The sequence below is a fragment of the Plecotus auritus genome, assembly GCF_963455305.1.
Source record: "Plecotus auritus genome assembly, chromosome: 4".
Taxonomy (NCBI): domain Eukaryota; kingdom Metazoa; phylum Chordata; class Mammalia; order Chiroptera; family Vespertilionidae; genus Plecotus; species Plecotus auritus.
The window spans coordinates 66,816,987-66,844,641 of NC_137775.1; the positions used below are offsets into that span (position 1 = coordinate 66,816,987).

General features: G+C 37.4%; 1 protein-coding gene across 1 annotated transcript in view; it reads left to right on the forward strand.

Moving 5' to 3' along the window:
* The window catches only part of COL12A1 (collagen type XII alpha 1 chain), a 111,920-nt gene extending 86,381 nt beyond the window's left edge, over window positions 1-25,539 (forward strand). Inside the window, exons 52-66 of the mRNA XM_080665369.1 lie at window positions 591-740; window positions 2,712-2,789; window positions 4,048-4,134; window positions 5,743-5,796; window positions 6,799-6,894; window positions 8,087-8,140; window positions 8,495-8,548; window positions 12,779-12,832; window positions 14,855-14,926; window positions 18,589-18,624; window positions 18,732-18,798; window positions 19,921-20,109; window positions 21,017-21,085; window positions 22,116-22,286; window positions 24,505-25,539. Of these exons, the coding sequence (XP_080521495.1) occupies window positions 591-740; window positions 2,712-2,789; window positions 4,048-4,134; window positions 5,743-5,796; window positions 6,799-6,894; window positions 8,087-8,140; window positions 8,495-8,548; window positions 12,779-12,832; window positions 14,855-14,926; window positions 18,589-18,624; window positions 18,732-18,798; window positions 19,921-20,109; window positions 21,017-21,085; window positions 22,116-22,286; window positions 24,505-24,677 (1,404 nt within the window). The 3' untranslated portion in view covers window positions 24,678-25,539. The remainder of the gene's footprint in view (window positions 1-590; window positions 741-2,711; window positions 2,790-4,047; window positions 4,135-5,742; window positions 5,797-6,798; window positions 6,895-8,086; window positions 8,141-8,494; window positions 8,549-12,778; window positions 12,833-14,854; window positions 14,927-18,588; window positions 18,625-18,731; window positions 18,799-19,920; window positions 20,110-21,016; window positions 21,086-22,115; window positions 22,287-24,504) is intronic.
* Window positions 25,540-27,655: the final 2,116 nt, after the last annotated feature.

The window sequence follows — 27,655 nt, forward strand, 5'->3', positions numbered from 1 at the left end:
CTGGCCAGGTAGCTCAGTTGGTTAGAGCATCGTCTGATATACCCAAGTTGTGGGTTTGATCCCTGTTCAGGACACATAAAAAAATCAACCAATGAATGAATACAGTGGAACAACAAATCGATGTCTCTATCTCTGTCTCTTTTAAATCAATAAATAATATAAGAGAAAACAAATTAAAAATTCAACTTAGCAAAGTCAGTGAAAGACATTAGAGGCTCTGTTTTACTGAATATAATAATAAATTATTAGTTTATTAGCTTGTATTTGAATAATTCTTTATGGTTTACAGAGTCATCTTATCTATATTATCTCTGGTCAACTTAGTAAAAGTACATGGTGGGAAAATAGGAAAGTATGCATGTATATGTGGCTGAAGGAAACAGACCTAGATAGGTTACACGGGTCATTTGATTTGATGTTAACAAATGACAAGACATTGCAACCTGGTCTTGGATTTTAGTCTAAGATGCTTCATTTGGGATGACAATGGCTTAAAGAGCACATTTTTAAACCTGTGATATGAAATATGAAGAAGTCAGCCAATTTTTCGGTGGTGAAAAATTTATAACGGAAACAAATGATCTTTATAGGTTCATATCGTAGTGACCTCAAAAAGTGTTAAGATTTACATCGACTGCTATGAAATTATAGAAAAAGACATCAAGGAAGCTGGAAATATCACAACTGATGGTTACGAAATTCTTGGGAAACTACTTAAAGGGGAGAGGAAATCAGCCACAGTAAGTAACACATTTTTATTTTTCTTGGTATCTTGTGTTAAGATTGAAAGGGCATTTTTTAAGTAATAAGTAATTTTTTTTTTCTTAGTGAGTTTTAAATTGTTAAATTTCTTGTTCGGATTGAAACTTGGGAAACGTTATATCCAGAAAATATGCTACTGACAGAATATAATAATGCGTTTTATTGCTAAAAGCAAAATAAGATGTCAAGGCAACAGAGAACATCATGCAGTCATCTTGAAACAGGATCAAATTGGAGAGTACAACACAAATCGCTGCCAGGATAATCAGTGACATCTAAAATAATTCATTTTTTTTTGTTCTTCAAAGAGAGTAATTGCTAATACAAATTTGTGCAGTCGGGACGTTAAGCATTTGTGGACATTGGCTGTGACCATCACTAGAGCCCGTGCTTTCTCGCAGAGGAGCTGTCGTCTGTCTCCGAGGGCAGATCAGTGTAGAACAGCAGCCAACTGACCGCATTACTAACAAGTTCACTGGCGCATGTTTGAGGCAGGAGCATGCCAACCCTATTCACGGGTCTATCTAGTGAGACAGTTTTAAATGGAGGTTTCCACTGTACCAAGCCGTATGAACATTGAAGTTCATATTAAATGTCAATCGATAATCACAGAGATCTAAAAGCAAGTCTGCTGTCTTTGGCTTCTATTAATTTTTAAATTACATTTACTTAATTTAATTTAGCTTTCTTCCATAGGCAGAATTTTCTTCTCCTAGATTCAAAAGTTGAAATTTCTATTCTACAATAAAAAACAATAAGTGCAAGTTTAATATAATTGTGATTAAAATTCAGACTTTCTATTGACTGCTGTATTTTATGTTTAAAAAGAACAACTATATCAGAGTTATAAAATAAGTTATAGCTAAACAATCTTTTCCTTCTTATTAAAAGAGTTTTATTTTTAAAAAGTAGAAAGATAGAAAGTATATATTACAGCTGGCCCTCAGTATCTGCAGATTATGTATCTGTGGATTCAACAGAAGATTGAAAATAATAATAAATAAATTCCAAAAAGTCAAATCCTAAGCAATATAGTATAAACAATTATTTACATAGAATTTACATTGTATTAGGTATTATAAGTAACCAAGAGATAATTTAAAGTATATGGGAGGATGTGCTTAGGTTATGCAAATACTAGGTCATTTTACATAGCCTTGAACATCTTTGGGTTTTGGTATCTGTGGGGGTTCTGGAACTAGTCCCTCTGCGAATAACAAGTACTATATTGAAATAGTTAAGCTGAGGGTAATCATAAAAATTATTAGTCTGCCCAGCCAGGTGTGGCTCAGCTGTTGAGCATCGACCCAGGAACCAAGAGGTCACCGGTTCGATTCCTGGTCAGGGCACATGCCCGGGTTGCAGGCTTGATCCCCAGCATGGGGCGTGCAGGAGGCAGCCAATCAGTGATTCTCTCTCATCACTGATGTTTCTATCTCTCTCTCCCTCTCCCTTCCTCTCTGAAATCAATAAAAATATATATTTAAAAAAAATTATTAGTCAGCCCCTAGGTAAGAATTTATGAAAAAAAAAAAAAAAAAGAGCATTAATGGTAGAATAAATGTGGAATGGATTTTGAAATTTTACCTTTCTACAAGGATAGATTATTAAAAGCTGATTTAACTGTGTGTTATTTTCAAATTCTTAATGAAATAAATTCACAATTAAACAAGGGAATTAGTTCTCTTTAAAAAACAAAACTCAATCAAACATTTCTTTTTAGCCAAGGAAGTGAATCAGAAGTGGGGATTTCACATATGCATTTGCTTTACTGTCTCTTTATCTTAGGCACAGGCTTTTATATTCTTTCTGCATGAAGTAAGGATCCCTTTGCTCCCAAGGACGTGCACCCTTGAGACAGAGAAGTTGGCAAAGGTTAAAATGTGGAAATGTTAATATAAAATGTTTCTCATGCATCTTTAGCTGATGTTGCTGTTGGTTGTTTGTAGTTCCAAATCCAGAATTTCGATATCGTCTGCAGTCCAGTGTGGACCAGTAGAGACAGATGCTGTGATATTCCCTCAAGGGTAAGTAAAACGGAATGGAAACCTGTGGCAGTTTTATTAGCCACCTGGGAGTAAGGGATCCGGATGCGGATGGTCTGGGAGAGGAAGTAGCACTCAGCAACTTCTTCTTCAGGATGCACACATCACTGTGCATGCTAATCAGCTACCAGAGCTCGGGCCAGTGACCCCAACCTTGGAAGCCAGGAATGGAGGATGGATAAGACGCATCTGTAAATTCTCTCTCGCAGCCAGGGTGTTAGGCATAGTTAGAAAAGTCCTGCTGCGTCAGCATGTTTGATACACCTACAGCAGATCCTTTCTGTTGTTTATAAAGTCTCAGCATTTTATAGAATAAGCTGTCACCTCTCTGGATATCTAAAGTTTAGGACTAACTGTATTTGTTTTTGAGCTGATGACTCACTCCCATGGTATCTGTGTGAGTGGAAAATGGTTACAAAGTTAAATACTGATGATGGATTTGAAGCACTGGGCAAGCACTGAACTGCATACATCCCCAGGAAGAGTGTGCATTTATTTATTGAGCACCTATTATAAGCCAGGCACTATTCTATGTGCTAGGGTCACAGCAGTGAAAGGTAAATATTCTAGTGAAAGGCAGGGGAAAAGAAAGAATTAACAAGTAGCTATAGACTATGTTATAGAGCGAAAGTCCTAGGATGAAAAACAAATCAGAGTAAAGGGATAGACAGCCAAGTGAGTACCATCAGCCTTCAGTGATCGGTGATATTTAAGCAGAGACCTGAATCGGGTGAGGGAGACAATAATGTGGATACCAGAGCCAGAGCCAGAGGGAGCTGTAAACCCAAAGGCCCTAAGGCCACAATGTGCCACAATATCTGAGAAATGTTAATCAGATCAGTGGGGCTGGAGCAGGGTGAATGGGGAAAGTGGGATGACCAAGGTGGTGCTTTGCAGGGCATGTAAAGCTTTATAGGCCATGGAAAGGACTTCAGATTTTCTAAATGAAGTGGGCCTTTCTCTAACACCAGATTAGAGAAAACTGGATTAGATAACCAGTGGTCCCAGTGGCAGTTTTGTAGACATTTCTTTGTTATGTGAGGTTTCCTAGAGTAAATGTGAAATAAAGACATAAAGGAGCAAAGCAAGATTCAACCCAAGACTATTTGTAATGATAGCTAAAATTATTTCTGCACATTGGGAAACAGATTTCCTTGTGGAAATACGATAAGTGGAAGTGGGGGATAAGGAGTCATTTTTACCCTCAATTCATAGGTAAACATTCTTTTCAATATTTCAGAGAGATGAAGCAAAATGCCCCGCTCTTCCGAATGCTTGCACATGCACACAGGACAGCGTTGGACCTCCAGGACCACCAGGCCCTGCTGTAAGGAAACTGAAAAAGCCCTAGTTTTTCCTTTAAAGCTTTGGAGTAATCATTTTTTTTTTTTAATTTAAATCTTTATTGTTGAGAGTATTACATATGTCCCTTTTCCTCCTCATTGACTTCTCTAGCCTGCCCTCCCACCCCACCCCGCCATCCTAGACCTTCACCACCCTATTGTCTGTGTCCATGAGCTATGCATATATGCATACAAGTTCTTTGGTTGATCCACCCCCCCCCCCCCCACACACACACACACTTCCCTCTGAGATTCTGCTCTCTGTTCCATGTATTCTTTTGCATAAAATGCTTCTAGCCATCCGCATTTTCTGGGACAGAGCAAGCCATATTGCAGACCACTTTTGTGGTATATTTTGGTGGAGTAATACAAGAAGAAAATGTAAACAAATTTGAACATGCAGGAATGAATGAAACCGGCTTCGTATTTAAGAACTTTTCTCTTAAAGATGTGAATCTGGGTTTCCATCTGTAATCACATGCTTTTGAAAATTCCTTAATCTCCTAAAACCTTCTTCTGTGTACGTTATGGAACCACAGTTGAGTGGCTAGCCCAAGAACAATTTGTTTAGAACAAGGATACGTGTACCTTATGTAGCAGACATCTCATGGGAATAACATATGAAGATGTTACATATGTGATGATATAAACTCTGGGTGAAAGTATTGGGGTTCAGAGTAACTTGAATGAGAAGATAAAGTCTATATCTATTTATGGGGGAGGTGAGACCAAGAAAGTGTAGGCAAAACATTGAAGATTGCAATGATATGACTCATTAATCAACCCTTTGCTCTTATCAAGCTGGGCTGGTTTTGTGAAGTGGTAGTCATTCCTCTAGGCCTAATGGCCTCTTTTAAGAAAATGATTAATTAACATAGAAACAGCCCAGAGATTCTCATAATACCCAATTTACTATACAGAGGCTATAACAAATAATGTAAAATAATTTTAGATTAATTACAAGCCAGCTTCTCATGTACAGAATCAGAATGTCACTGGAATTACCATAATTTCTATTAATAGTGATTTACCTGATTTATATTTGTAATCATAAAATTATATCCCAATGTGACTTAGATGTTTTTGAGAAGTAGAGATTTTTTTCTCTAATTGTAAGATAACATTATTAGATATCACTACCATATTTATTTCTTCTTTGGTCAGTAGTCTCTGAATTCCTGTTACTAAACTACATATTCTGAGATTCTGAGTAATCCAAGATACTCTTCTTTTTGCATATTATTTCTCCTGAAGAATGCATGCATATAATTCCAAAGCTGAATTTTCTCTTTACTGTATTTAAGTAATACTTGCTTTTTTCAGTAAACCTCACATTTTCAAATAAACGTCAAGATTTGCTAACAATTAAGAAAGTTCAGAATGTAAAAAAGAGACACTTAGGGTGTACAAGGTTTTAAAATTCCCTTTCCCCACTTATTTGTGGGATATAAAGTCTTTACTTCAGTATTTTGTAAGTAGCTGCAGAATTATTGATTGGAGAATATGCTGCTTCTTGAAACAATTTTTATATATCATCTTTTTCCTACTTTCCTTACATTCACCCTGAAATGTGTTCTTACTATGTATTTTAGGGAGGACCTGGTGCTAAAGGTCCCAGAGGTGAAAGAGGTATCAACGGGGCAATTGTAAGTATATTTTAGAGTGCGTTTAAATGTTCATCTATATGTTGAAGTCTGGTTGTTCAAATTTCTTCTAAGGGGGTATGTAATCTTGAACGAGTCAGTTCACGTTTAGTGTGCCTTTGGCAATATATTTCCTCTGTCTTGTCTTTGGATGTCAAAATGATGGGCCAGAGAAATAAATGTACAGGGGTATGTCACTGCTGTAGGAATTGCACAAGGGGATCTGCAGAACCTATGGGCTCTGCCGCAACATGTGGAAACAGGGGGTGACCCAGCCACCAATCAGAAGACCCCACAGGGAGCAGAGTCCCATGAGAGAGTGGAGAGGGTTGGGAACAGTTCTGCTGCTCGGCTTTACACCTGTCTCAGAGAAAGAGCTGAGCGGCCACATGTGCGTTTGCTGGGGGTCACCTGCCCCTCTTACCAGTTTCACACTGGTCTTCCATAAACCACCTCAAGCTTTTTAAGGGGCATATTTTATGAAGATAATGTGTAGCTTTTGTCACAATCTCACAAATGATAAGCTAAGTCAGTTAGGAAAGGCTGGGATGCTAACCCAGGTCTGTTTGGTTCCAAGTTTGTGCCTTTTACACCTAGACACATTGCAAAGAAGCTTCAGTACAGAGTATCTACTCAGTGGATATCCGCTCCTTGCTTGATTCATATACATGTTAGTTCCAGAAATAAGCCCAAGTCTAAGAGAAATCAGGACTAGCTTAAAATAAACCAAATCTAATAACATTTGAATTTTGATCTCATGAGTATATGAATATAAATATCTGAATACGTTATAGTCAATATATTTTACTTCTTTAAAAAAATGTACTTCTAATAGGAGTTTTGGAAATTTAACTATTCTTGTGAATTTATTTAATTTTCCAGTTGTTCTTATATGAAGAATTATATGATGGTGTTTTAGGGTTAGGAAGGCAAGTTTCCGACTGGATGTTAGCACTGGATGAGTATTACATGACCACGTGGTTGTTTCTTCCTTGTGTATTTTAGGGGCCCCCTGGCCCTCGTGGGGATTCAGGTCCTCCAGGCCCCCAGGGTCCTCCAGGTCCCCAGGGACCCAACGGACTCTCTATTCCGGGAGAGCAAGTAAGTACAAAGGCTTTCTGTATTAAGTGAAGATGGCAGATTAACACTGAATTTAACTGGAACATTTTTTTTTTTTTTTACTATATTTTGCCAAATCTAATGTTTTCTCAGAGAACTCAACAAAGTTAGTCATTGAGATAACTTCCTATGAGGACTATGATTTCAGATGTGTAAATAGTATATGTAATAATATATAACTGTGTAGACAAAAATTACGCTACTTCTTTGACCTATAAAATTTTTAAAATAAATAATACATATATCCTTCAACATCCTGAAGACTTTGAAATTGCTTTCAATCTGTGGCTTCCCTGGAGTCCTTTCCTAATACCTAGGACCTCAAGGCAAGCTTGCATTATTTATCTAGGTCATTACTTCTTTAAACATTTTAAAATGCTAATCTGAATTATAAAGGATGTTTTACCTTTTAAGACTCATATTGCATTTAACTAACTTTTTCTGTATATTAAGATAAAGTAAACATACTTTATGAATAAGAATACAATAACTGCATAGTTCTTAAATTTAAGTCTAAACTCCCTTTTAGGAAGATAGATTACTTTTGTTGGCATTTAAAGCAAATAAAATCTATATTAGATATAGCTAGAAATGAGATGTGTGAAGGAACAGGGCTTTCTTGCTCAAGAGGGTTGAATGCATCTACTGTGAGCTTCTTATGTCCAAAAGAAAGTTGTAGAGGCTTTACCTTTTTTTTTTTTTTTTTAAACTACTACTATTAAATTACCAGTTTTAATTAATTCAGCTTTTCCTTTGTAACAAGAGTCTTCAAACAAGTAGTAATAAGTACCAAATTACGTTATTTTTTAGAATATTTCATTGAATATCTATTAAAATTAGCACCAAATTAAATATGTTAAGATAAAATAGCTTTCTCCCTTCAAATTTTATTTCTATGAAATTCCCTTATGTTAAAGGATGTTCTTTTCAAGTAGGTATATTATCCCATAATTATATAAAATTATCCCATAGTATTATAAATGAAATTTACAATATGGCATTTGTAGCTTAAAGAGTGAGCATCAATACACAAAGTGATTTATTCATCACCCTTCAAAAATATTCTTACATTGGATTTATGAAGTGATGCAGATTTCAGAGATGACTCATGTCTTCCCTTTCCATGTAATCTCTGTAAAACGCCTGGGAACTGTTTTCCCGCTGCTTTCTCTAGGGTCGCCAAGGGATGAAGGGTGATGCTGGAGAGCCAGGACTTCCAGGCCGAGCAGTGAGTTGTTCATGAAGTTACCTTTCCTTTCACTTGTCAAGTGTTATTTGACAAGCTGCCTTTGTATTGCCTCAGGAGGTGAACCAAGGTTAAGCAGCAAAGCAGAAGCCTGGCTGTGTCCTTCCCATTATTTCCATTCCATGTTCTGGTCTTAATCTTCAAGTCTATGCTTGTCAGGTCAGGTACCTGCTTGATGACTAAGTACCTACAATATGGCTGACACTATGCTTGCTTCTGGCTTTCTTTTTCTTTTCAGAGCCCCTTGAACTTCCTTTCTTTAAAAAAAATGTTTGGGGGAATAACAAGTATCTTTTTCCACAGAGGAAGCATATTACTTTGTTTCTTTTCATGTAGGGAACCCCAGGATTACCTGGCCCACCAGGACCAATGGGACCGCCAGGAGATCGAGTAAGTTTTCTTGGGCAAGATATGATTATGCTGAAAATGATATCACCTTGCTGCTTATTAATTAAGAACCCTCCACAATTCATTTGCATGGCTGGAAAGCAGAATTCACATATTTTGTGGAAGACTGAAAAACAATTATCAGTGGCTCAACCAACATCAGATTAATCTCAAGGTCAATGAAACAAAATGGCGGGACTTTAGGAGAGTCTTTGAAATTTTAATTTGGGAAAAATTTTAACTTATCAGATTTAGGAAAAGAAGTCCATAAAAGCAATTTTAGCTGATTAGCAAGAGATTTAAGAATTCTACCAAATTGTTTTTTTTTCTTTCTTTATTTTTTAAATTTAAAAAAATTTTAAATATATTTTTTATTGTTGATAGTATTACAGATTATTTTAAATCCTAAAGTTAAAATCTTTGTTATGAGGCAGCTCTTATGTAAGAGAATAGTCTTTATTTTCAGGGCACTTTTTTCAAAGTCAGCATTGCCTCTCTACATCTTTAGAACACAAATATCACCTCTAGGCCTTGATGATGAGATAGACAAATGGTATTTAGTAGGAATTTTGCTCATTAGTGACAGCTTTCAGATTTGCTTTTGACTTACTATGAAAACAGTGCAGGAAATCCAGTATTTTCTATGATAAGTACAGTAAACAGGGCTTCTATTTAATATTATAGAAATATTTGGTTTCATAAAAATTCATGAATGTTTTAATGAGATTTTAGAGTTGCTCAGAACAAAGAACTAAGGACTTTTTAGCATCCTATGGTTCAGACAACAGTCTGAGAGTAGTCTGTATTCTGCCTAATCAAAAGTTAAAACATATGCCTAGCAGCAGAATCTGAGAGGGCTGGTGCTGTAAAAGCTGTCATTGAAAACATTGACTTGCTTACCTTAATACCGCCAAGACACCACTGGACAGAAGAAGGAGGTTATTCAGATGAAGCAAAAATTTTCCCAGATAATACCAAATGGTGAATGATATGGCAATGAATTTTACTTGCTCCTATGCCTACTTTAGAGTTTGGGGGAGAGAGAGGTCAAAGAGAAAATGGTATTCTCTGTGAGTATGGTACCTGGAGATTATATATATTATATATCTATATCTATATCTATATCTATATCTATATCTATATCTATATCTATATCTATCTGTATCTGTATCTGTATCTGTATCTGTATCTATATCTATATTATCTGTAATGATATTTTATATATATAATATACTCATACACACATATACTGGTATATATACGTATATATACACACACATATGAGTGTGTGTGTGTGTGTGTGTGTGTGTGTGTATGGATTTTTTTTCTGACTCTTGAAACTGGAATTAGTTTTTTAAAATTCTTATTTAAAAATAAAAGACAATAGTGAGATAGCAAGAGTCAGTCTACTCAATAGAAAACAAAACCAAAAATACAAGAAGTGATGATGGGCTGAATTGCTTGCTGCTGCTACTACTGAAACCTTATTGGGCCCATTGCCACCACTCAGTGTGGGCTTCATGCAGACATGGTGGGTTGCCAGTGCTAACCGCATTGACATGCTCTCTTTGAACTGGAAATCAGCAGCCATCACCACTATCACTGCTGCCCTGAAAAATGAGGGAGTGGGAAGGATTCTGCTTTTCACTCTCAAATTCTAATCTGAGAATCCAACTTTGTGGTGAGGCCACCCAGGTTTCCTAGGGCCAGGAGATTTTTCAGAAAATCATTCCACTCTTTTCCTCACAGCCTTGTACACCTACCCACCACTTAGTTTTCTACCACTAATACTGAAAGTACAGTACTGATAGAACATAATTTTGGAAAGTTAGGTAGACTTTGGGTGCAAGCATGTTAGCTAGAGAGAGAGAGAGAGAGAGAGAGAGAGAGAGAGAGAGAGAGAGAGGACAAAACTCGAACCCTGTGGTAGAAGAAGAGAAGAACCCTCAGGAGAGCAAGCGAAAGGACCATGGTGGAGAAGGAAGATTGTTACCAAAGTAGAGTCTTTGGGGAGTGTTAGAAAGTAACAAAAGCACCACATGTGCTGGTATCTAATACATGTGTATCTATGAAGACAACCATAGGTCTCTTCAGCCCCCCTTACATGAGGGCAAGCAACAGTAACTGCTAGAGCTTTGAAAGTAAAGAAGTTATGGCACAAAGATCTGCAGCTGCCTCAGTGGGTAGCCCTTCTGAGGACAAGTTAAATATACGTTTCTCCTGAAAGAAAATAGTTGGTCAGTCCTAGGTGTTCATTGATGGATGAATGGACAAAGAATTGTAATATATGTAGAATAGACTGCTATTCATTCTTAAAAAATAAGAATATCCTGTCATTTTCAACAACATGGATGAACCTGGAGGACATATGCTAAATGAAATAAGCCAAACACAAAAAGACAAATACTGCATAATCTTATTTAGGTATGGAATCTAAAGAAGAGTTGAATGCAGGGTAGCAGAGAGGAGAATCGTAGTTGCCAGGGTCAGACAGAGGGGACGATGGGGAGAAATTGGTCAAGGGTACAAAATTTCAGTTATGCAGGATGCATAAGTTCTGGAGATCTGCAGTATAGTATAGTGACTATAGTTGATAATTCTATATTGTATATTGAAATTTGTTAATAGAGTAGATCTTAAATGTTCTCAGCACACTCAAAAATTAACTATGTGAGGTGATGGATATAATCATGATTCAAGTGATTATCTTGATTGTGATAATTATTTCACAATGAATACATATATCAAAATATCACCTCATACACCATAAATATATAGATATTTTTGTCAATTACACCTCAATAAAGCTGAAAAAAAGAAAATGTTCTTAGGCTGACTGAAGAAGGGTTATTCAGAAATATGATAGTTACAAGAAAGAAAGAAAGAAAGAAAGAAAGAAAGAAAGAAAGAAAGAAAGAAAGAGCATGTCCTATATAGCATTTGGAGAAATTTAGATGGAAGAAAATCCATTCAAACCATTCAAGCAATACTACTACCAGCTCAGTTTTGCTTCTTAAGTGGCTCTCAGAAGCAGTGTTGATGTTACAGCAGATGAAGTTGAAATCTGTTTTTCATTTTGCAGGATTAGATCTTCCAGAAAATAGTTTGAAATTTTTATCTCTATAATTTTCTGAAAAAAATTTTCAGAAACTTTTATAGTGGAATATATGTAGCACCATTTTAAAGAAATAATTTAAACTTCCTATTGTAAAATCAATGGAAACATGGATACTTCATCCAAATGTTCCTGATTTTTGCTAGGATCCAGGAATATGGATGAAATTATCACTCTTATTCTCTGCAGAAAATGAGACAAACATCTCCTTCAACAGAGGAATGGGACAACCATAAAAAACGATCTGACTCAGAAATCCTCGGCTGGATTTCAGAGACCTGCTATTGGGATGGATGTTAGCTGGGTAGCAGAGTGACTCATTCCAGACAGAGGTCATTTGGCACTGTATGGAGATGGGGTGAGACAGCCAAAAAGTGAGCCTGTGTGGAGATGCGCTGTGCTTCTGAGACAGATCTCTCCTTCCCAGTCAACCAGACACCAATGCCGGTCTGGCCTTTTCTGCGAGATGAGGAGAGATGGGCCACTAAAATAAATTAAATGATTGAGGATTTCCTTTGTTTCCAGTGGAAGGTGGTTAAGACAGCATCGCCTCTTTCTTTGGGTGGAGGAGGGATCATCAGGAGTGGAGACTTCAAAAGTCCTGCCCTGGCCATTGCTCAAGAAATGAGCAAGGGAGTTTACTAATCAGTTACTTGGGTTCTCCTTCCTCTTTTATGAGACCATGTGCTATTCTCAGCAACATATCCTTCATCCCATTTTTATCCTTCCTGGGCCAGTTTGTGGACATGGACTTTGCAATAGAAAGGGTTAGTTTTTCCTTTAGACTTTATACTCTTACAAAAGCAAAAGCTAGTATCTTCAAGAAATAAATGTTTTCTCTGCAGAAGGTGAATTTGACTCTTGAAATGATTGTATTTATAACTACATAAATAAATGAGTATAGAAATTAATTATTCAGTGAAAGGCACTAAGTTAAATTTGAAAGTGCTGTGTGGTTTTTTTTTGGTGGTATATTTGTCTTTATATTGCAAGGTTACCTGCAAACAGCAAATTGGGTTAAATTCTTCACCCTTCATGCTTAGCAACCTGTTTAGCATCTTTCCTTTTCACGTGGTCCTTCTCTCACTACCCTCTAATTAATTTTATTTTTTCAATAGGGCTTTACTGGAAAAGATGGTGCAATGGGACCCAGGGGTCCACCTGGGCCTCCGGTAAGAACAGAATTCGTTACCTTGCTGTCTTTCCACTTTGCTAGAGAAGAGACTGGTAACCTGGCTTCTGTGCTGGGGGTACACCATTGGAGCTGCTGTTTTATTTTTATTTTCCTAAATAAAAACGGGCCAGAGAAAACAGATGTGTTAAAATACAGCTTTATTGTTTAATCAAGTTATATTTGAAAAAAAAGGAAAATATCCCTAAATAACTTGGTCACTAGCTGTTAGTGTCTTAGTCCCTCCCATCCCCACATTGAGTGGTGGCATTTTATGACCTTACTAGTTACTTCCTGTTATACAATTTTAAGGATCTGTGGTCTATGATATTTGAGTTTTAAGGACATTTCTTACTGAATAGTTATCAGTCATTCTGAGGAGGTAAGTTTTATTCAAGTAGGTCTTCTAATTAAGATCTTTGGGGAAAATACTAAAGCCAATGATTTTGAAAGTGGCATCTATATACCTGCATCCAGGTGAGATCACAGTTAGACTGTTTGAGATGTTGGAGGTTTTCATGTATAATGGTAGGGTATGAAGATTCAATAGCATATATTAAAATAATCTAATTTATTTCTAATATATATTTTCAGGTAAGGGGAAATTTAAATGTATAATAAACTTTAATTTAATGTATTTACTACAGAGCTTAAAATTTGCATAATTGAGGAAGTAAAGGATTAATTATTTTACCAAATCTGATTATTTCATTTTAAGGAAATTTCAGGCTTTAGAACAGCCGTGGGCAAACTACGGCTGTTCTATCCGGCCCACAGAGCCGAAAGAGCAGAGGGTTCTCTTGCTCTCCCCTCCGCTCCTTTACTTTGAATTTATATTAGTTCACACAAACTTAGTTCATCCATGCTTTTGTTCCGGCCCTCCGGTCCAGTTTAAGAACCCATTGTGGCCCTCGAGTCAAAAAGTTTCCCCACCCCTGCTTTAAAACATAATGTATTGCTTAATAGGTATTACATATAAGGGTGGGTAAAAGTAGGTTTATAGTCATTCATATGGAAAAAATACAATAATTAATAAGTAATACTACAAGAATAAATTGTTTTCAAGTACTCACAGCTCTAAACTTACTTTTGCCCCACCCTGTATATTTTTTGTTGTTGTTGTTAATCCTCACCCAAGGATATTTTTCCACTGATTTTTAGAGAGTGGAAGGGAGAGACAGAGAGAGAAATATCGATGTGAGAGAGACACATCAATTGGTTGCTTCCCGCACACGTCCTTACCAGGGCTGGGAATCAAGCCTGCAACCACAGTACATGCCCTTGACTGGAATCGAACTGGGACCCTTTCGTCTGAGGGCCAACGCTCTATCCACTGAGCCAAACAGGCTAGGGCTCACCCAGTATATTCTACTAAAAGATGACTAATGTATCTTGAAGCTGGGTTAAAAGGAACAAGGAGAAATTCTTATGGTTTTGATGGGGTGAAGGGTGCTGATGTGACAGAAGAGAGTGGAAGTGTGGAGAATGCACAAAGGAAAAGTGAATTTCTAGGTTGAGCATGCAATTGCCAGCAGACAGGGGAGACGCTGCCACAATGATGCCAAATTTAGCAAAAAACTGGCTACCTTTTTAATTTCTTCCCCAGCCAAAGTTTTCACTGCTGTCTTTTGATGGGTTGTCTGGTTATGTAATAGAAATACACTAAAAACAGGAATTGCTTTCTGCAGGTTCACTTTGTACCAATTTACTGAGATCACAGTCTGTGAACTGTAAAACTGATTTTATATATATATATATACATGTATGTGTGTGTATATATATACATATATATGTCAAATGGCCTAAACATATATTTTAGAACTATACAGTCAATAAAAATTGAATGGGAATTTTCAAGATTTGTTTCTCTTTGTGTCAACTTATAATTTGGTTTTACTCTTCCTTAACATGTGATTATATGCTGCTTCATTGAAAAGCTTTGAAGCTGGCCACTTCATTAGTTCACTTTAGATGGGATTTTAATTTCCTCATATCATTCTCTTTCTTGACCTGTGTGTTGTAGGGAAGCCCAGGCTCTCCAGGAGTCTCAGGACCGAGTGGGAAACCAGGCAAGCCCGGAGACCACGGCAGGCCCGTAAGTGGACCGCTTGCACGTCTCGAGTTATTTCACTGTGGCCTTCAATAATGAGGAGACGGAAAGGCTCTGGCATATTTATGTTATCTTTGCTGTAATGTGTTTGAAGCGTTTGTTGAAACGATGCCAAACCAGTGGAATTAACTTGGTACTAGTTCTAAAGTTTTTCTCTCTGAGTTAGAATATTCTGGGATGAAAACTGTGGTTATAGGGTTTCTTTAAAAGGAGAAAGATTATGAGCCAAGACACATATTTCTGCACTGTAGAAACACTTTAAGCTGGGTCAGCAGAATGATTCTCTCTTTTTTAAAAAAATATATATTTTATTGATTTTTTACAGAGAGGAAGGGAAAGGGATAGAGAGTTAGAAACATTGATCAGCTGCCTCCTGCACACCTCCTACTCGGGATGTGCCCACAACCAAGGTACATGCCCTTGACCAGAATCAAACCTGGGACCTTTCAGTCCACAGGCCGACGCTCTAGCCACTGAGCCAAACCAGTTAAGGCTAGAATGGTTCTCTTTATTTAGGAGTACTATGCTCTTAACAGAAAAATACATGATGATGGTGCATGGTGCTTCCACAGGTAGTGTGCAGATGTCACCCTGGGCAGTATCATCCAGCCAAGCCACTTGCTCTTTTCTCTTTCCTCGAGGATGCTAAGAACATTAGTCCCAGGATTAAAAGGATTGATCGAATCTGCTATTTTACTATTTTATACTGCCCAATTTATGTCCGGTTTAACTTTCCTTTAGTCAGGTGTTTTGGTTAAAATAGTCATTGAGATGGTATTATGCATATCTGGTATTTTCAAATTAGTATCTCCAAAACTGAATTTAACATTTTTAAAATATCCAGGAGTATTTGTAATGACTAGTGGGCTTCACATACTTTACAAGTTCTTCCTTATTTTGCCTATGAATTGTGGATATATCTCGTCTAAATAGAATTCTGAAATATAAAAGAAGTTATCTTAAAGATAATTGAGTCTAACTATTAGCTGCTCTCTGGACTAGACTTCTGTTTTCTTAAGTGTTGTCTAAGTTACAAAAACCTGAGTTTAAAAATTTTTTTAATGCCACGCAAATTTAGGGTAGAATCTTTATGTGACATTGGTTGCTTTTTATGTTTACATAAAATTAAACAAGCAACGTAAAGATTTAAAGGACTCCTGATATACTTTATAATCTGTGTGTACCCTAACACGTGATCTAATTACTCTCTTTTCCTCAGTGAATCATGGCAGAAACTTCACAAGAGCAGTTTAAAGTACATGGGACTCTTCTGCCTAGTCAGAATTCCTTTTTGTTTTACTATGACCGAAGAGTCTCACACAAGACTATTACTGATGCCGTTGATGGCTACCACTGAAACCTAAAGGAAATTTGCATTTCCTTGACTTGAAATGTGACCTTAGATCCTGGCAATAACAATGATTTCTACATATCCTCTATACAAGAACAACCTCAGAGTGGTAGTAAATAAAAAAAGCCCACCACCACCAGGAGCAATATCAAAATAGCAGTAAATGTAAAAAAAAAAAAATCCCTGAAATTTACATAAGGCTCCAAAGTCAATAATAATATGTTTCCATTAACAGTGTCTGATACTTTTGGCAAAGGGAGAGCCAAACTCTAGTTTATCTTATGATTGTAACTTGTAACATTTATTTGGACCTTATTGACCTTTTTCCTTTTATTTTTCTTGTCCTTTAAGGTGGCAAGTTGCCTCTTCTTTTCCTAACTATTCTATCTTATCTTTCATTTCTATACACCAAAGTAGCAGAGGGGTGTATAAAGGTGTTAGCAGAGACCTTGACTCAATCACTTATCTATTGTCAGTGATTTTCAACCTTTTTCATTCCATGGCACATATCAACTAATTATCAAAATTCTATGACACACCAAAATATATATTATTTGCCAATCTGACAAAAAAACACACCATAGGTATAATTTTGATTTAGTCATACTGTATGGCTATTGTTATGATGGCTGTTGACATTTTTTTTTTATTTGACAATCTAAGGGAAAAGAGATCAGTGCCTCTGACTATTCAGGTATTGCATATTTAAAAAATTCTTGCAGCACACCAGTTGACAATCAGATCTCTGGCTTATGTCATTAGCTGTTAAAACCAGCTGATATCTTCCTGCTAACTTACAACACCTGATGCGGTACAGTGGATGTTTTCAAAAGCTGCTTATGGGCTATTTTTATTCATTTACTCAACTCCTACTTGTTTAGTGCCTAAATGAGCTAGTCAATGTTTTAGGGTCTGGGGATATAAGAGTAAACAAGACAAAGTCCTTGCCCTCATGGAGATTCTAGTGGGGGATATAGACCAAAAACATGTACATAAATATTTCTGGTGATGATGAGTGACATGAAGAAAACAGAAACAGACTAAGGGCCAGAGGGTAATTGTGATGGTGGGGAGGTGGCTATTTTAGATATAGTAGTCAGAGCCTGTTGGAGGCAGTGAAATGAATTGAGAGTGCAAGCTGTTTGAAGAGCTGTGGGAAGGTGATTCCAGGCAGTAGGAACAGCATGAATAAAAGCCCCGAGTGAAGAAGGAATCTGGTATGTGAAAGGAACAGCGGAGAGCCCTGGGTACCCAAAATCAAGGGCGTGAAGGAGAGAGAAATGAAAGATCATGTCAGAGAGCTGAGCAGAGGTGATTATGTGGATCATCTGGCCAATGAGAATGAATTCTTTTATTCTAAGTGTCACAAGAGGCCCCTGGAGCCAAAAGAGTGACATTATCTAATTTTCCTTTTAAAAATGTCAGTCTGGCTTCTGTGTGGAGAACAGGCTCTAGGAGGGCAATCCAGGAAGCAGGAAGACCAGTTAGGAGGATATTGGAGTCAGTCGTTCAGGCAAAAGTATTGGAGGCCGTAAGATGTGGTTTGGTTTGGGATGTATTATCTGACCATCAGATTTTTCAATAGTTCGGATGTTCCTTCTGTGACAGCAGTTGGCAGCCTGGAAGTTCATTACTAAAAGACAAAAACTTCTTGCACTACAAGGAAAACTTTCCCAGGATCCTCTCATGGCCCATGAGAGGCCTGACAGAGCAGACACAAATATTCTGTAGTTGTGTTTGGATGTGGGACCACCATTTGGATTTAATTATCTAATAAAGGAGACATGTGGTTCCTTTTATACCCAATGCACACAAAAAATCACTGGAAGTAGTTATGGATATATGTTTAGTTAGGGAATTGACAAAAGCCCAATGGTTCTTACTGGAACTGAATCAAGATGAATGTCATGGAGAATCCACAATAACCAGCTGAGTTACCCAGCTATGGCGATATAAAAGAAAGTATAATGGTACGAGAGCAATTTTCATACGCATTTCAGTTCCAGGCTTATATTGTGAATGGCTTCATAAAATGTATGCATAGTTCATAACTTTTAAATTGTTATCCTCCAATTCACATCTCAGCACTCTTTTGGAGGTCATATGCTTCACAGAGAAGGAGGTAAGAGAGGCAATTAGATTGCTTTTATAGACAAGACAATGTGAATAACATTGATGTGAATGTGGTGTCATTTTGCTGATTCATTAGAAAGCAGATCTTCATCATCATGTTTGTTCATGAATGATTTTAGATCATGTTTGTCACTTTCTAATACATGAAATTCCTGCATTTTAGGGTGCCTCTGGATTGAAAGGAGAAAAAGGCGATAGAGTATGTATTTCTTAAAATTTGAAATACATTTATTTCGTGTGTAAAACATTGAAGTCTGAAACTATAGAAATAATATGCTAATGAATCTCATTGATTTAATTAACAAGGGGGACATTGCTTCTCAGAACATGATGCGGGCAGTTGCAAGACAAGTCTGTGAACAATTGATAAATGGTAAATTTCTTTCTTTTTAATGTATGAAAAGTTTTTAATTAATTGCAGGAAAATGCAAGGTTTGAGTCATAAATTTTCTAAGATGTATGCTTCTATTTCATTTTTGATGATCTCATGTTTTTATACATTGTCAATTTTGTAGCTGTTTAGATAAGGCTAGTGATATTTTAATGATTGTCCTTAAGGTAAAATAATAACTTAAGGTAAAATAAAGCCAGTTATCCTTACATTTGGTTTGATACAAAATCATATTTTAAAGGGGCTTTTCAATTTCCAAAATGTAGGATTTTTAGTGATCTTCATCTGGGCATATCTGGAAGCAGCAGCGATTGGATCTTTCAAGTTAAAACCTTTAAGTTGTCATATGACTTTAAGGAAGGAGGCCCACCCAGACTAGTTTAATCATAGAAAGTCCATCTTGGTGGGGACATTTTAATATTGCCTCCTTACTTTTTACAGACTCTTTCTTCATATTCCATGAGGCCTATTAAGTTTATTAATAAAGTTCAGTGCCTGAAAACCAAGTGTGGCCTTAAACTCAGGTTCCCTCTTTCAGAAGCTTTAATCACTATATCTTGAAGTGCTGCCCTGGGGAACACCCGCATTAGAGACATCTATGTTGCTTTTAGAAATTAGGGTTGCTGGGCCATACTCTAAACCTGGTGAATCATTGTCTTTGAAGATGAGGCCTAGAAATTTGTATTTTTCAACATATCCAACAGGCAACTTCAGTGTACACTAAATCCTAATTATCATTGCCTTATGTACACACAATAATGGTATCATTTCTTAGTTTAAAAAAGTTTCTCTTTTGAGTGACATTGTCGGGTAAATCTCAGGGGTTTCTATCAGAGCCATATTAAAATTTCACAACTCATTTTTCTTTATAGTAAGCCTTGTGGCCTACTTGGTTGGTATTTTGTGGAGACAATTATTTATCAGAGATCAGTTTGCCCTTGGTGACTGGAGAGTTTTATTTTATTTTTAGGGTTAAGGTTGGAATGTCTCCTGGACAGAGGAGTAATAGAGATGTATTTCACTAGATACTAAGAGAAAACAATTTCACCCTCTCATCCCTCCCTTATTAGGGTTCTTACTAACAAGTGTTATTTCTATTTATAGGTCAGATGAACAGATTCAATCAAATGCTAAATCAGATTCCAAATGATTACCACTCCAGTCGGAACCAGCCCGGCCCACCAGGTCCTCCAGGTCCCCCAGGCAGCGCAGGAGCCAGGGGAGAACCAGGACCTGGGGGGCGACCAGGCTTCCCGGGCACGCCGGGCATGCAGGGTCCCCCGGGGGAACGAGGTAGGTGTTTCTGGCTGCAGCATGAGCATAAAGGAAGGAACTAGAAGTGTAGGAGCCTGGGGATGTTGAAAAGTACATAGAAGACTGAACTTGGCAAACTACTTTAGTCTTGTTTGAACAGTCCCGGAAGAGCTATGTGTCCCTGACCCTGTCTTCTTTAGGCGGCCACAAGCCACAGAGCCCCATAGCTTAGGATCTCAGTAAAGATCATGTGAATATCTGGTTGTTGTTAATGGGAAAACTTGTATCTTGGCAAACTAAATCAGGCACTAGAAACTTATTAATTGTTGCGACTGGCAAGAGAGTTGGGCAGCAACTGAATGTACAGTTTTAGACCCAATTGTTTTTGTTGGTGTTGTTCTTTTATTCAGAGCCTGGCACTGGTCTGATGTGTTTGTTTCACTTTAATTTTATGGTAGATAAGTCTAATTGGAGGAAAAGAAGGAAAATAGTCTTATCTGATTCCAGATGTTTCAGGATTCTGGGTACTGATTTTGTCAAAGTAGCAGTTAACATTCTGTAAAAAACCTAGATATTTCTGTAATTCTGATGGCTTGGATGCTGCACCAATTGGGCTACTAAAGATAAGATATTTTTCAATGAGTTATAACTCTTTATTTGATTTCTGTTTGTAACAACTGTTTCTAAAAATATATATTAGACATGTTTGTTTTCTTCAAATAGTTTTTCCCCTGATGTGTAGCCAGATTTGTTTCCTGGCCATGAGTCTGGAATTACACAAATGTCTAGAAAGAATCTGGCTTAAAGAGTGAACTTCTGTGAAAAATTGGGTTGTGCTTCCACTGAGGGAAGTCAATGACTTGAATCAGGTAATATCAGTTAAAAGGAAGACTACATGTTTCCTGATAATTTTCCTCCTGTGCTTTATCTTTTTGTCCTTCCTTAGGTTTGCCAGGAGAGAAAGGCGAAAGGGGTATTGGGTCTCCAGGGGCTCGAGGGCCACCTGGCCCCCCAGGTAGGTCTGCTGGTATATAAAATAATAAACAGTGTAACTACTGGGAGAGCATACAGCTCCCTTCCCCCCAAGAGAGTCACAACCTCATCATGTTAGCCTCAGGCATGGCTATCATCATGGTATTTTCATATTTTAGCAAGAAGTTAAACTTGTATAACCTCCTCATTTTTATATTCTCTTTGCTCAAAAAATGTTTGCATGTGTTCTATTAAGTATTCACTGTAACTTTAATATGTGTAACTTTAATATGTGACACAGAGGGTTGCTGTTTTCTTTTTTATGGAATTCTTATTTGTTTTGTTTGGCCTCATAGCTTTTAAGAATGGTATCACTTCCTGTTTTTTTGTTTTTTTTCTAGTATTCTTCAAGATGTTGCTAGTAGACTAAAAAAAAAAAAAGTATTCTCACTTAAAAGTCTGAGACATCACCAGATTTCACTTCCAGGTCCTTTATTGATGCTTTGGAAAGAAATAATTATCTAGTTGTTTTATGCATTTCTTTTACTAGGTTGAAAATGAATGTTTTTTCTTCATGATAATGTCCATGAGACCCTCACAACCCAAGTTCAACCCTAGTGGTAACATATTTAGGTTTATGTTAGCCATAAGTACCACTCGATGTAGACATGACATTGCTTCACATAGCCTGGAGGTATGGAGTGGGCACTTCCGTGATTCCCCACAGTCTAATGTGGCTAATAGAGCCATTTCCTTCAGGTAGTCTTATCTCTGTGAGAGTAAGAGCAAGCCAGAGAACTCATTGATATCTTTAGTTTGGCTTCATTCTTGCTAAGTCTGTTTTCTTGGGATGAAACCATTAAAGTAGTTAGATTTCTGCCTTTAATTTCTTATGAATCACTGGTAAGAAATTTCCACACTTTGTTTCAATTGGTGATTTCATAAGGAAATATTTTCTTACCATACAGTAGGGAGCTGCCTAGTCTTGAGGCAATGGAGGGACCAAAGTATTGTTGACTGCCTCAGGAGATGTATTTAACAAGAGGAGAAATATTTGTTTTAACCCACACTAGGTCCACAAGGAGAATCCAGAACGGGCCCACCAGGGTCCACAGGTTCCAGAGGTCCTCCTGGCCCCCCTGGTCGTCCTGGAAACGCAGGTATCCGAGGACCCTCAGGTCCTCCTGGATACTGTGACTCATCCCAGTGTGCCAGCATCCCATACAACGGGCAAGGCTATCCAGGTATGTGGTTGTCATTGTAGGAACTCAAATTCACCTGAATAAAGAACCTTTATGGAAATGAAGTGCCGTAGGATTGAAGGAAGATTGATTTGAGTATTTCTTGAAGATAGCAACTCTTCCAGTTGTGTGTTTTGATTAGGTAGTAATATTGTTCTCTCTCAAAGCATAAACCATTACTTCACTGTTAGGAGTTAAATAATTATTTTCTCTCCTTTCCAATATTTCTGCAATCACCAAGTCACATAATAAAACTCTCCATATTTCTCCTGGAAGTTCAAAGAATGCTACCAATTGACTTTTTTCTTCCTAACCTAACGGTTGGGAACAGTGACTTGTTGAATAAAATCGTAGAATGCTAAGAACACACACACACACACACACACACACACACACACACACATTTGTTTTGGGAATCTAACGTGTAGGCAAACTAGTATTTGATAACATGATGCAGACAACTGACAATAATTCACTCACATTGTAGAATTAATATTTATAAGCTCTGGAATGTAATTTTTTAAAAGTTAGTAATGAAATTCTAGTGTTTCAGTTCTCTTATGTCTGATTTTGGGACTGTGGGGACAGGGGACATATGCTGATCTGGAAGTAAGAAAGTCATGCTGTGGTCAGTGGTGACCTTTTCATCAGCGCACCCTCAAGCATCTTGCAAGTTTTAAAAATGATACTGCTGTTTGATATGGTTGGCTACTAGCAAATAGTGCATGAGTAGTTGAATATCTAAATATCTATATATCTATATATTTATGTGAATACTTACATCTGGCCAAAGTTATAATTAATCTTAATGTACATTTCTCATACAACCCATTCACAAAATTATAATGTAATGTGTTATAAAATACATTTCAATTACCTCTGCCTTATGGTATGTACAAATAACTGGAAATATATGGATATATATGTATATATACTTTAACCATTACATACTTAGATGGATGTGTATATATGTTTTTTGCATAGTAATTCAACTTTTAAAACTATCATCTTTGACCTGTTTCAGGTTCCGGCTAACATTTTCTAAGTCGCCAGTGCTGCTTACAGTTTGAATACATGAAAATCCTGTTTCTGAGATGTTTGCGCACATGCTTATTAGGAAATGAGTCTGTATGGAAATCTCACCACAGATATGGTTAATGAACCGGGTCAACATCATAAAGGAGGGTGGAGACTCTATACTAACTTGAATGAAACAAAAGCAGTGGTGTTAGTCTATACGCCTGATGCATTTCAGTAATAATGTAGAGAAATATTATTAAAAAAAAAAGTTGAAACATACAGCCATGAGGAGCCTCGACTGTGAAAGAGGCGCATAATAAAACTACTAACCAGCGGAGATCGTGCCATTTCGAGAAAAACAATTAACCTGGTTAAAGAGAAATGTCTTATGTAAATAATAAACTAATTGTGGCTTGTAAATGATTTGTATGTGATCCTGTCCACTAAAATCACTTAACAATTCTACAGTAAGCTTCTGCATCCAAGCCTGCTGCTTGCTCTGTGCCGGAATAACACCGAATGGAATCTCCTCATCTCTCTTGCTTGTTAGCGATGTGTCTGATTCAGGGCATGCGTCACATTAGTACTGTTCTTTGTACATGTACTCTCATTTGGGTTTTGTCATTGCCATTTTCAAACCAAAGTTCTATAGTCACTTCTTTTCTTCCTGTTCGCTGTAGCCACTGGTGTTCCTCGCCCACCAGCTGTAACTCAGTCTGTGGGGGAGACAGCCACAGAAATTGTCATGTACTGTATATTACCTGGTGATAGCTGATTTTCACCTCCAGAGTTCAGTTTCTAGGAGCCATCAATACGTCCCCTCACCTCCTCACCTTTCCAAACTGTTCTCTGAACTGAGGAGTTGAAGTCATGAACAGGTACTTGGGGATTTGTGAAAATCCTTCCCAGGTTCTGCGTTTACAGTTCTTTGGCCCAGTCTGACCCTTCCCAGGTATTTGTGCAATGATTGTATTTACTGCTGGATCTTTGAAGGTGTTTTTTTTTTTTTTTTTTTTTTTCAAGTCCGTCACTTTATTTGAGCATCACCAAATTCTCTATGCAAATGTTAGTAATCAGAACATTGTAATTTATATATTTATAGTTAGGAGATTAAGACTGGAGTGCCATCGCCTCGGGTGATGGTTTAGCTTTTGCTGTGTCTGTACCTCCCAAATCATAACTGTAATGTTGAATCGGACAGAGCCATACGTGCCCGAGGGTGGGGCCTACCTGCCTGAGCGCGAGCCCTTCATCGTGCCGGTGGAGCCGGAGCGGACTGAGGAGTACGAGGACTACGGCGCCGACGAGCCGGGCCATGAGCATCCTCCCCACGCGCGCTGGCGGCGCGCTCTGCCCCGCGGCCTGGGCCAGTGAACCTGAGACTGTGCCCAGGGAAGCCAGGCTGGGGGAGGTGTTGAGATTATCATTTACAGGTCAAATAGAGCAGTGTACACCGTATCTGCGATGTTTCTTCCGGCGATGCTTCATCCAAGAGTCCCCCTCTTTACTGTAGAGAACCTTGTTTCTGCAGGAAGCCTAGCCAGCCGCACGCAGTCTGTAGACGTCTTTGCTTTCGCCCTTGAAATGCTTGCAAAATCCTTTGTTCACAAAAGCTGCAACGAGAGAACGTGCTGTGTGCCTTTCGTTAGCACAGCTGGCAGCCTCAGTGGAACTCTTAGGTTAAGCAGTAAGTCCTGGAACCCAGAACTACTGTATATTTGGAGAGGGCAGTTTATCTTTTCCAATACTTATTTGCAATTCAATTACAACACCATTCAAGGAATGCCCCTCCTAAACCAAAAAGGAGGGAAAGGTCAACTGCATCGCAATTATTTATCTTCCTCTTCTAGCTTCTGTTACACATTATGGCATAGAATGCTCTTATACATCTCCTTTAACAACCACAAACCTTAAGCCATGTAGCTGAAATTATTGTATCACTGGATACAATTTCATATTGCCTTAAACCTCCTTGTTTTAGACACACTAACATTTATGCCAAATTGCAGATTATTCTGCAGAGATGGAATTGCATGTTTGTGTTGTATATTTAGTACGAACTTTTTTTTTCCAGAACATGTTTCTTAGTTATCAAAAGCAGTTGGAAATGTTTGCAAGACTATGAACATAGAATTGCTGCTTTTATATTTTAACTGCAGATTGTGAATTTCACTGCCTTATATTATTTATTTCTGAAACAAAAGAGGCATTTTTCAATAAAACTACTGAAAATTTGACATGGTCTGTTTTTTCTTTGAATGGCCTTTTGGTCTGTTCAGGCGGTTGTTACAACAAACAAGTTTATATCCTTGGATACGGTTACAGATCTTGCTAATATATTAAATTATGCTAAATAACTTTAGATTTTTAATGATATGGTGAAGTCATAGAGAGTGGTGAGAACCTTAAAAAGCCAAGCTGATTCCAAAGGCTCTATTAGGAATGCAGAGGATGTGTGGGTTGATGGAAAAACAACTAGGTATCCTAGGAGACCCCAAACAACCAAATAACTTTTAACAAGCCACATGATTTAGTATGCATTTAATCACTTTCCTATACCATGCTTTTACCCAGTAGCATGTTTAATTGCAAAATGGAAAATTCCTTAATGGAAATTTTTACATTTAATACCTTCCTTTTACACTTTTACAAATGCAAATAACATCCTTCTAAATATCAAAGAAAATAATGTAAGAACCAACACCAATTGGAGAGAGGTAGTGATAGAAAATTTTCCGCAGAGCGAAACATCTGAGTTAAATACTTTCCGGCAACCAAGATCAAAAGGAATAGACAATAAATGAATGTACTGTGTTCACCAGGTATCCAGCAGATGGCTAAATTCATAGTATTCATCTGTAATCCCCAATACCTTTATTTTTAAGGTTAGAAGAGACCATTGAGATCATTCCAGTTCAACTCTTTGCTTTATGTAAGGAAGAAGCAGACTCAGCCAAGTAGTATCAGAACAAGACTAAACTTCTAGATCTTGTGGTTCTTAACCCTGTTTTATCATCAGATACTCTCCTCCACCCCCTCTCATCTCTCTTCCTGGGAACACTTACTCCCTCGGTAGGAGTTTTCAAACTTCAAAGTTCTACGAATTTATTTTCATTAGTTTCTGACTCATTTGGGATTCTGATGCTCCTTGATGAAGAGCCTCTGTATCAGGAGCATGAAGATGGGTTAGTTCCTGGTCAATGACTCAGCTGGGTTCTAAGGCCACAGGGATTTGAGGCACAAAGGAATTCCATCTTCTTTCAATGGCAGATGTGGGTTTGATTCCTGATGTTGGCCGTCACCCATTTTCTATCTTCTAATCTGTGCTCTCTGAGAGGGGATGAGGGGTCAAGCCAGTTCTAACCAGGGCTGAGCACAAAATTACTAACCAGCTGAGATATATGTTGTAATTTTTATTTTCATAGCCTATTTCCTCCGTAATTAAGTGTGCTGAATCTATGTGAAAATAATTTTTGTTTCCTCTGTGTGAGTGCATACTGAAAGTATAGGGAGAAAAGGCCAGATGGTCTGGGTTTAAGAACTAATGTTAATACCCCACAAAATCAAACTTGTAGGTGCTGGTTTACTTAGTCAAACTTTCTTTGAAGGACTACAGAACAACTTCTAGCTCTTCAAATTTAAAAGCATTATAAAAAATTTGTTATTTATAACTTATATTTGAAACTCGGGTTCTGATTTTTAAGAGACTAGCTTGAAATAACTGTGGGAAGAGGTGACAACTTCTAAAGGGGGCTATAGTTAGGTTTCAAAATTTCAAAACACTTAAATAGATCCTGAATATTTTTTATAGAATATTTTTGTATAATGGGATTAACCATTTAGCAAATTTAACACATATATTTTCTCAGATTTGTAGGTGTCTATTTTTGAGTCTATAAAGAATTATGCTGTCTATGCAGTTCCTCAAAATTACATTACAAATAAGGTCAGTGTAGTTATCCCTGAGTATTTATTATTTATTATGTCCATGGCCCTGTATTTGGCACATAAGATTATTCTTCATTTGGATTTAGTTCTAATTTCTCCATAACAAAAGGGGTTTTGATACACCCTCATGTGGTCTGAGTGCCTTATAAAGAGTGACCAATTATACAAAGAATAGCTGTGATAAATCTTTTATTTTCAAAGGCAATCTTTTAAATACAAATTACATTGATTTCTAAGACTCCTTTTACTTGTGTTTAGAAAATGGATTTCGATGTGAATGTCTCTAAAGCAGTGGTTCTCAATCTTTTTAATGTCGCGACCCTTTAATACAGTTCCTCATGTTGTGGTGAACCCCAACCATAAAATTATTTTCGTTGCTACTTCATAGCTGTAATTTTGCTACT